The 11,392-nt window shown below is 34.4% G+C and overlaps 1 protein-coding gene across 1 annotated transcript; it reads right to left on the minus strand.

The window, feature by feature from the left end:
- Nucleotides 1–1,202: 1,202 nt before the first annotated feature.
- Nucleotides 1,203–11,074, minus strand: LOC133182965 (prestin-like). The gene is made up of 2 exons (XM_061317865.1): nt 10,976–11,074; nt 1,203–3,873 (listed from the first exon to the last, which is right to left on the minus strand). Exon 2 carries the CDS (start codon nt 3,798–3,800, stop codon nt 1,419–1,421), a length of 2,382 nt encoding a protein of 793 aa, XP_061173849.1. The 5' UTR covers nt 3,801–3,873; nt 10,976–11,074; the 3' UTR covers nt 1,203–1,418.
- Between the last annotated feature and the right edge of the window lie 318 nt (nt 11,075–11,392).

Below are 11,392 nucleotides of genomic sequence, written 5' to 3' on the forward strand. Positions count from 1 at the left end.
TGCATTTCTTGAGAGACTTCTTGAAATATAGGGTAAAGATGGCAATTTTCAAAATGTAAGAATTTGGTCATCTTTGAGCCACCAATTGAAGAAATTGCAGTGACTTGTAGAATTTTTTAAATTGTGTTATAATATGCTCCATTTGTCATTTGTTCTATTCATATAATGTATGAATTATCTCAAAATAATAAAGATGATTTAACCACATGAAATCAAGTTTATAGCATTTTTATGCTTGAAATGAGAGTAAATGGGGCAAAAAATCTATGTTATCCCGTTACCATGGCAACCAAGGCAGTAACATTAATTTTGAATGTTGATTATATCATACTGTATGGGCATTAATTACCTGAAAAAGTTTCATGAAAATCAATCGCTCATGGTGTGTGCCACAGCCCTACAGTAATATTTTGGTCCTTACAGAGAATTGAAATCAGATTGACAGGAATGCTTACTCCTACATGGCACCTGATCCCACTCTGATGTTTTTTAGAGGTCCGTGTTTGCTCTGCTCCTGATTTGTATTGTTTCAAAATTGAGATTGATAACTGTTCGTTATCTCCATATTTCATTATAAAATGCTTTGGACTATCTTAAAAAATGTTTAGTTGCCCTCTCCCAACCGACTGGCTAAAAATGTCCCGACTCAAAACTTCTTTTTAATCTCCAGGAAACAATCATTTTTTAAGCATTCCAAAAAATACATCTTGAAAATTCAGCATTCATGTTGAAAAATTTTCAACCTACCTACCGACCCAAATGATTCATCCTGAGTCGGGAGAGGACAAACAAACATTATTTTAAAGTTGGCCTTGTTGCTGTAATTAAGTATCATCCAAGAACCCCTTTCATTATATCATGTCTACCTTATCAATTAACCTTCTGTTTGCCAGTTATATAATCCTGTCAAGATCAAATCTTTCAATATTTTGCAGACTTTTGCTAACCTGTGAACAAAAGATACATTAACACCATGAGTATTTCTAATACATATTTCTGAAACTAAAAAACAAGCACCCGAAAGGGAAGAAAAAAAGAAAACTACATTATAAAACAATTTGATAATGTATGAAAATTCCATATTTTGACAATTTCTTTATATTGTTTTATAGAAACAACATAGCAACAATTCTTATGAAAATAACTTAGTTTATTAACATAAATATAAGTACATAATTATAATACATGTATGTACGACATGTACACAGTACACATTTAGCACAACTGGTAAATAAAACTGCTTCACATGAATATGAATGTAAAAAAAATTCAATGTGCAATTATATAACAGTGAAACATGTTAGATTGCTGCAAAGTCAGATTAAATAATATAAGAACGAGACATCCTCCATGTAAACTAAAAAAAAACTTCACTTGTAGATTGCAAACTTGTATGTATAGTACTTGACCACTTGACTCTACAGATGCACTACATAAGATTCCTCCGCCGCTTCTTCGTCTGTGAAGCTTACAGAATGTGAAGTGGGACTTAGGTCTGCTTTGGAAGGTTGAAGCACGTATTCGTCTGCAGATACAATGGCGTCCGTAAGATCTGGATACAGATCATCTTTAGGGATGGCATCAAAGGCACCCGAGTGCTTTAATGTTTTGGACACATCTTCAGATATCCCTGCGAGGAGAAGCCGAATACCTAGTTTGGAATACTCCTTATGAATATGGACGATGAGATTGCAGCCGGAAGCGTCGATGTAGTTCACGCATGCCATTTCGAGAATAATGACTCGAGTTCTCATGTACTCAGATAAGAGTTGTTTTGGATGAGAAATTTCGTCAAATCCAGAGTCAATGGTTTCTAAGCTTTGAATTGTGTCAATAGATCCTAAACTCAACACATGGGATGGAGGGGGCAAGCACACATAAGCAGAATCCAAATGTATGGGGTTAGCCTCTACATTGTCTAGTTGGCTGGCGAACGATTCAACATTGGGACTTGAAATAGAATCTTCTAAAGATAGAGACGTGAAAACGGGTGAAGCATTGCTTAACCCACTTTCTGTGGAAATAGTTGATATCTTTTTGGTTGCATTTGCTCCATTCTGAGTGATCTTTTCAGTGTCTTTTTTATTTGCATCGATTTCCTTTTTCTTGTTCAACAATTTCACAAACTTTCTTGGATTGACAGTCGCAGAGTATAGCTTGCTCCTAAACATTTCAGCATTAGCAAAGAAGATATTGGATTTATACACAAATATTTTAACAGGACTTAATGAGTATAACTTTTGAATGCTTCGTACTGTCCTAAAGTTTGGATTGTATTTCATTAAACGCATAGCTGATGCACGTTGACTTTGAAATACGACTGTGAGAAGTGATATAGCCAATCCGATACCAAGACCAAAGTCAATATCGATGAAAACAACTGATGTAATTGTACAAAGCCAAATGATGAAATCGTACTTGTTGATTTTCCAAAACCTACGGGCATCCGTCATTTGTACGAAGAGTCCTTTCAGGGCCACCAAAATAATGGATGCTAAGGCAGCTTTAGGCAGGAAAAAGAAAAGTTCGCTGATTGCTAAGATAACAAGAAGCATAAGAAGGGCCGAAAACAAACCACTAATCGTCGTCCTTGCATTCATGGAAGAGAGAATCATCGAACGAGGTGGAGCGACGGCGGACGGGAAGCATTTGAAAAATGAACTGGCAAAATTACAAATGCCATACGCATAAATTTCCTGATTGTCATTTAATTCGTAGTTATGTTTCTTTGCACATATTTTTGCCATGGCAATGGTGTTGGAGAAAATCAAGATTGCAACAACGAAACAATCACCTAAGTAATACTGAACACCCGTTATGTCTGGTAAAACAGGGGCGGGTATGGTGTTCGGAATAGCCCCTACAACAGCGACATCATAATTCTCATCGAACTTCGAAACGTAGGAAGCAATAGTTGCAATGATGACGACGATGAGCTCTATGGGAATGGGAGCCTTAAGTTTGTGCTTAAAACGCTCGTTAAGTTCCTTAACTGCAAGCAAGATGACGATGCAAATGATAGAAATGAGTATTGTGGCGACTTTGACCGTTGTTATGGCAAGAAATATATCTCTATAGGTATAAACTATTTTGAAAGGTCCTGAGTATCGTTTAACTGCGATTCCCAAAAGAGCAGGCATCTGGCTCGTTGCTATGTGAACTGCTGCACCGGAAGTGAATCCGCTAAAGAATGACACAGAGAAGTAGAACGTGATAAATCCCAACCGGAACATTCCCATGAAAATAAGAATGAGGCCCGAAAACAGTGCAATATTCATTGCGACATTCTCTTTGAAGTCCATGAACTCTGGGATGTCCGTCCATTCTATTGTGGTTGCATTTTGCATAGTTCCATTAGCATTTGCAAGGTGGGCATGAAACAAATGTTGGTTATTAGATTTGAATACTTCCGCTTGCATATCGACAACACCCGCAGTTACCATGCATATAACTGCACTCGTCCCCATGGAAATATGAGGCGATGTTCCAAAAATGACATAAAACAAAATTGGCCAAAGTGAGGTATAGAGTCCGTTCTCTACCTTGACAGAAGTCAGCATCCCAAATGCCAGTGCCTGTGGAATATGCATGATTCCTATGGTTAACCCAGTCAAGATATCCGAGAACAAATATTCTTTGAGTTTGTAATACTTAATAAACTTCAAAATCGGCAAATGGTAAGCCCAGAACTTCCAAACTCGTCTGTACGAACAATATACATTTTGCTTCACTCTCTTCATTAACGGGTTGTTATTTTCTTCAATTTCGACATAGCGATGTCTGAATTCCACAGAAGTCATGTTGACTGTACTTTTGGTCTTTTACTCTCCTATGATCTGTCACGCATCTATCTGACCACCAAGCATGAAAGTCCTGTAAGAATAAAAGCAGGTAAATAATGCACTTGTATGTGGTCACTGAGTTTTATACCAGTTGTAACGACCTTCTGCCAACGGGAAAATCATAGATGTCGTCATCTCCGTGTATAAGAAGAACATACACTACACGACGCAATTTCTCAACTTGATTTATAGGGAAAATCAAAAAACAAGAATCAAAAGCAAAGAGGTCATATACAGTTGGATAAAAACATGGGGATTTTTTTTTTCAATTTTAACATGAATATTTTATTTTTAACCGATTCAATCTGGATTGGGTTCAAATAAAACAATTATGAGTCAGTTTGTGGTCAAGGAAACGAAAGAATCGAATGATTACTTTTTTTTCATGTTTTTTTTTTTTTTCTGCATGCGACAATTCCGATCATTTATTCACGCCTAATACACAAATCTACGGTGAAACATTTATTGCAATTTTATTTCAGTTTAAACTCTAACATATAAGAAAAGTGAAAGGCTCATCAACAATTAATTATGATAAACAATGTTGTTTACATGTATGAGTCAATAATGTACATGTATGTAAATATTTACAATTTTATTCTTTTTACCGATTTTCTTTATACCTCCAGGGAGAGGAGGGGCCAAATTTTCGTAATACAAGGGACTTGAATCGTATGATTCAAAAATTAAATGGTTAAAATGTTTGAATTTAAATAGTCTAGAAATAATGGTTAATAATAAAGATTAAGAATATTTAAAATATATATATGTCCAATCTAGATATAGATAGACATGGAATAATTCAATAAACTCGTAAGAAACTACCCTATGATTGCATTTACTTTTTAATCATTCATAATTAGAAATCATTCATGAAGGATGAGTTATAAAACCGGTGTTTAAAAATTTTTTTAAATGATTAAGTTTTACTTCTAAGTTAAGAATTCCGGAAAAAAATTAAAATCGAATAAAAGAGAACTTTCTACAGAAAAAATATTAAAAGACTTTGTAGAACAGCCTGATTTACTTCTCGCATTTGACAAAAAATACATTAATAAAATCGGTGGATTGCCCAGGATATCAAAGATAGTAAGATTCAGTGATTGGCTTTATTTTCCGAATTTCCGTAATAGTGCACTAGCCTTATACGGAATGTCGACGATGGATGCTACAGGTAGAACTGATAAGTACAGTCTTGTCATTCTAATGTCACATGCATAAAAATGTCTTTTGTCTTGATTTATGGGACTTAGACTTGTTTCATTCACATTTCTGAGAAGAAAAATACTCTGCTCTTGATCACTGTCACTGTTGTGCGTATAAGTGCAAAAAAAGTAGTTTACTAGTCCCATGGGCTACAATACAATACAATTTTCCATTTCTCATGTTAATAGGAGATTCAAATTACTGTCGTCCTAATCCTAGAAACCATTGGCTATTCTTTTTAATTCCTTTAACTTCATTTCAAATTCGATGTTTTTGACGAGGTTTAGTCCAGTGTAGAACTTTCTATTTCTGGTGTGGCTCAATCCTTTATTCACAGAGGTTTTATTATTTGAATTTACACAAAACATGCATAGGGATACCTACATATATATGTGTGTGTTTCTACATTTTGTTGCTTAACTTAAAATATGACGCATTATGGCCCTGTAGTTCTTAAAAATGAGATTTAAAAAAAAAATGGAAAAATTGAATTTACACACAGGGAATGGTTACAAACTAATATTAATTTGATTCTTTCTGGTACTGTGCATGCTGATTTTATGAAGATTTTTAAAAACTTTTTCGCTCCATTTTTTTGTGCAAAACTTTGAAACCGTTTGTGGCCTCAGCTTAGGTCTTGGGTGCAATGATTGGTACAAACTTGAATCTACATATACACTCAATAATGAAGCTGTAATGAACGTTTTTTTTCTGCTCTCCAAGATTTTATATAATAATGTCAAATTGTTCTTTACAAAGTGGTTCTTGAGAAGAAGTCGTAAAATGTAGAAAAGATTTAAATATAAATTAATAAAAAAAAATTTAAAAAAAAAAAAAATAATAATAATAAATAGATAAATAAACAAACAAAACAGCATCAGACGACAGATTCCGACAAGAGACGAAATTGCTTTTAAAATTTTGCAATTGCTGTTCAGCTCCGGTGAGATAAAAACAGGAAAAGACAACGTGTTGGTCAATAGGTCACATAGAGTAGCAAAACAAATCAAATAGAACAACAAATGTCAGGTATTCACACGAAATTCTTTTTGTATTGAGGAGAGTAATTAATATACACATACAACACCACTTTTTACTTGTTTACGGTTCTGATTTGTCCTAAACTGGAAACAACTGCATGGAGCAGCAGAGGAATTGATGCTGCTGAAGTTTAATCATTCATTTCTTGACACTGAAGAAAAAATTACTGAATTACTGCGTAACCCCCCCCCCCTTTATTTTTTTTTACTTCTGGTGTATCCCCATCAAACTCCGAATCAGTTAATTTAATGTTACCTACATTCTTCACTCCCTACATCCTTGACTTAAATAATCGCCCACATTTTCCTATTCTTCATGTAAATCTAATTTTCACAAGTTCCGTTTTATTTACCTACGTTATATTGCTTGCAGGGAGCAAAAATAAATTGTTACATAAAGAGCTTCCTGTAGTATTTTTCCCGTGTCTGTTTATAGCTTAATTAATTAACGAAAGGTGAACTTTAACATCCTTGTTGGTTTCGTACCTTAGATAGGTTTACACGATTAATGAAACCTAACGAAGTTGTCATTGACAACTAGTTCTTACAGGGGCGGATCCATATCTTTTTCTTAATAGATACTTGAAGTCAAAACATTAAAGTGCTGTGAATTTGGAATTTGTCAAATTAATTGAATTAGTATTTCAAGTGAGGCATAATGAGTGCTTTTAAAAGACAGGATTCCTTCGTAACCCCCCCTCCCCACCCCAACCCCTCTTTCCAAATTAACTTTTTTAAAGAAGCACAATGGCATGCTCGACATCAACTGTAATCAAGAAAGAAATCATCACTTTCTAGTACAAATATTAAAACGTAACTATATTTTATCTGCAACCTGGCTTTTAGTAAAACCAATGGCCATTTTTTAAAACCACTCATACGGAATATATATATATATATATATATATATATATATATATATATCCGACTCATACTTGAACTTTAAAGTTTTATAACAAATATTCTAACAATTACATACAATTTCATTCTAGTGATAAGAGGGGCATATATCTATCCCCTCCCATGGCAAAGCCTTTCCTGTACATGTTTCTACACTCTTTATTTTCATCTGTTTTCGATTTTTATACTAGAATTGTTGTCGATTTATAGTTAAAATAACTTTGATAGGTCATAAAAGAGTTTTAATTCTTGTTTTTTAAATTGGAAAAAAGTTAAAATCTTTCGACAAGGTCACAATCGATCATGGTTAGTAACACAGACCACTAAATGTCTGTGTAGCTATAAAGTAGAAAAGGATTCTGATATGTATTCCCTCCATAGGGTTTCCATCAAACACGCCACCCTTTGTTTTCTGGGCACTGGGCTTGTAATTACTTAGAAATGAACATTTTTCCAAAACCTTTTTGTCACTCATTTGCAAAGGTAGACCAGATAGAACTTCTGAATCAAAGTCTAGTAGAAGCACCACTGGATGTATGTGTCAATTTTGAGGCAAGGAGGACATGCAATTCCTTGGGTCTAGGCCACTCCAAAAACCTTTAGTTAACTGCACACTTGACTTCAGATTATAAGACCGATCTGAAGCAAGTCTAGTAGTATGCATCCTCAGATCCATCAATCATGCAAGTTTGATCCAGGAATACCTTAAAGTTACATGGGTAAAAGGCCTGCTCCGAAAACTAATTATAGCATTATTTTTTCCGACCTCCTCTAGATGGGCTAGAAGTCATGCCTTGGCATTAGACTAAGACTTTACATCTAGGAGCCATAAATGCTGCTTATGAGTTTAGGTGAACCTGATCAAAATATATCTGAACAAGTGTGGGAGATTGAAGTAGTTTTTCAATCTTAAATTCATAAAAAAAAGTGTCAATTGATGATATTTATAGTATTTGTACATGTATTTAATTCAAGCAAGTGAAACTTACGGACATTTAATAGCCTCAATTACTCAGGTGACCTACATGTAACAGCCCGTAGGAAGCAATTTCAGTTGGGGAGGAGGGGGTACAACCAATCAGAAATTCCATGAAAAGTAAAAAACAAAGTCCCTGACGTTTTTATTGAAGAGGCACAACCGTAAAAAAAACTTTTGCTTCCTATTGATACCCCCACTCTACCCCCACCCCCCTTCCTACAGGTCTGTTTGGCTATCCGTTTTAGTCCATTGTCATTTGACTTGCCTCGTCGGACGGTCGCAAACTTTTTTTTAAACAATTTTACCTTCTCTGGAATGGCAGAACCAATTTCAACCAATTTTATTACATAGCATCTATGGTAAAGAAATTTTTTTTAAGTTCATGGTCTCTACCTCCCTTTGATTGTGAAAAGGTGTTACCAAAATCAACAAATTTAATGCAATTTTCAAAAATATTCTTTACTCAGTCAAACTATTGGCATGATTAGAAAAAAAAACAATAAACCCTTTACGAAAATAGGGAAATTCATGACCTCTGGGATTATTGTTCAGGCTCCAGAGTTGGGCTAAGTTGGACATATATTGAAAATGCACAAAATCATAAAATCTTCTTCCTTACACGTGAACAATGAACATCATGCAGACAAACTGGATGAATACAATGAGTGCTGAACCCTTGACTAAAATTATAAAATTCATGATTCCTTCTTCTAGAGATTAGGTCGTAGGGTGGACATATATTGAACATGCGTTATATCTTTGAAAATCTACATAGCTTTCTACCAAATTTGCAAAATGCATGCCCTTACGACCCACTGTTCAGGCCCCCGTGTTGGGCTAAGTTGGTTATGTATTGAAAGTGCATTACATCTTCGAAAATCTTTGAACATTTACTCACGTACTTCGCAAGCAAATTGTTTTTGTGAGCAACTAGCCCTCTAAAAATGTTATAAAATTCATGTCCCCGGGCCCAGGATCCACATCCTATGGTGTGGGGCTCAGTTGGTCATGTTTTAATTTCTTTTCTTTAGCATACACGTAGGTGAACTATTTTAAGTGTAGAGTGTTCGATATGTTTTCTCTTAAGCGTATGAATTAGATAGTAGTATGCGCTTTGATATGTGAGTAAAATGTCTTGGGTATTTAAACAGTTGTTTGCTTGTTCTATTCATTCGAGTTCATACTCAGTTAGAAAATACATGTACAATGCTTGAAGAAAATCAGCACGAGCAAATTGAAATTTGTTAATTGTTATTTTGATATAATTATATTTTCTATCGTTGTAGAATGTTAAGTTTTCACGAAGATGATAGGGGCTGTTCTTGATCTACGATTTATATTTTCAAAGGATGATATTAATTTCAGAATTGTATATTATAAGTAAAATAAATGGATATCTTAAGAATTGTACATTAAATCTTAAATATAGATCAAGATTTCTCCATCGGAATCTGCTGCGAAAGTATTAATACATGTATATAAAATCTAAAATTGTACATTATAGAATGGGAAAAAACAGAGAAATATTTTGTGTAGAGCTGAGTATATAACTCATAACTAATAAATGTTTTGTTTATTTTAAATTAGTCTTTTTCCATTATGGTTCAGAAAAGAAATGTTTTATTTGCGGATGAACAGAGTGAAGGAGAAATTTAATGTAAATTTTATACGCGTACATTGTACCTTATCAACTTCCTAGCCCGAGAAACTCATGACACCCAGGTGACCGTCAAGGCCCATGGACCTCTTGATAGCTACATATAGGCTAATATGTAGCTTAATTAAGTCTTTCAAAATAGCTTTATCTTTTTTTTCCGAAAGTCGTGTGAATTTTATTTAGAATAAATAAATGATTAATATGTATGAACATGTTCATATATACATTATACTGTAGTGTACATATAAAACAATTCATATTGAAATATTTAAAAACATCGCTTCTTTGCGATAGGATTCTTAGTTAAATCACCCCACCCCACCCCACCCCCGCCTGGGGGTAGTTTTATATTTAGCAAATTTAAAAAAAAAATGGCAGGACTGATTTCACAAGGAAGGAAAATGTAAAACAAGATGATTAATTAGAAATGATATTTCACAAATACAAATTACAGCGATCGTGCATTTTTATGCCTCAATCAACTCATTGTATTGTGTACAGTTAATCAAATCAGAGACTGCTGTCAAGTTTAAGAAATTGTACAATGTTAAAAAAAAATTAGGATAATGATTACACGAGCTATTTTGTACAACTGTGGATATAGCGTAATGAAATTACTTTTGGCGAACTGTTAAGAGATATAGTATACAGCTAGTTGAAACTACAAATTAATATATATCTTCGTAACTGAATTCAGAGATTTTACCCTTCTTCTTCCTATGATCATTAGTTTATTTCCCATAAGGAATGGCATCAATTAAGGAATCTACTTGTTCAAACATAATCTTTTTAATGTATTGTGTATGGGAGTTCATAATGTTCCATAAGTTATTCTCATACAACCCATGACAGTGAAATCTACTCAGATTGCTCAGTTGTAAAACACAGGCCCGTAGCAACGGTTTCAAAAGTGTGTGTGTGTGGGGGGGGGGGGGGGACTTCCCAAAGAAATCTGACAAGCAAAAAAAAAAACAAAAAAAAAAACATTAACTGACCAATAATGGTGAACCAACTTCCCAAAATTATCTGACCAGCAAAAAAAAACCCTATTTATTGTCCATACCCTGGTATTTGCCAGTGCTCGACCTTAAAACATCAAAAAGTGGGGGATCGAGCCAACCAGCATCTGAAGGAAAAATTACTATAGCAAAATACTATACTCAGATACTCAAAAAAAAAGTGGGGGTCGGCATCCTGCCCCCCCCCCCCCACGTTAATTCTACGGGCCTGAAACAAACTGCTGAAAAACAAGATAAAAGTTACTGATATTCAGTTTACTTTGTTGAAATACTTTCCTGATCTTGAATCAATCATTTACATAAAGATAATGTTCATGCAGGTAAATACTCACATTAAGCGTTAAAGGTTCCTTCTTGTCAAAGATCCCCTCTCATGTTGCTCGGTTCGTTGCTGAGAATGAGTGAAACTTTAGAATAATTCTGTGATATTTGTCCTCACACAAGCTATTGTCTCGTTCGCCCGGGACACCAGCAGACTATGAACAATGGTCATCTCCGTACGGTGACGCTTGACTGGTTCATTGGTTATGATGACCACTGTATTTTTCAGAGTAGTGGTCATAAAAAGTACTCACACTATTGTTTGTTGACTAATTTTACTACATTGTGATCAAATACACCTAATCTCATATTTTTCCATCCATTCATTTTTTTTTAATAAAGAAGGGGAGGGTCATATTGCATTTTAATAAATCCTATTCGAACGTTATTACAAACACTTTATATTATTTCAAGAGGTTTTATTTCTC

The sequence above is a fragment of the Saccostrea echinata genome, unplaced genomic scaffold (assembly GCF_033153115.1).
Source record: "Saccostrea echinata isolate AGI-Se365-2 ecotype Australia unplaced genomic scaffold, CSIRO_AGI_Sech_v1 ptg000001l, whole genome shotgun sequence".
NCBI lineage: Eukaryota > Metazoa > Mollusca > Bivalvia > Ostreida > Ostreidae > Saccostrea > Saccostrea echinata.

What these genes read in the sequence shown, in the direction of transcription:
- LOC133182965 (XM_061317865.1), bottom strand. Translation starts at nt 3,800, where the DNA reads ATGACTTCTGTGGAATTCAGACATCGCTATGTCGAAATTGAAGAAAAT.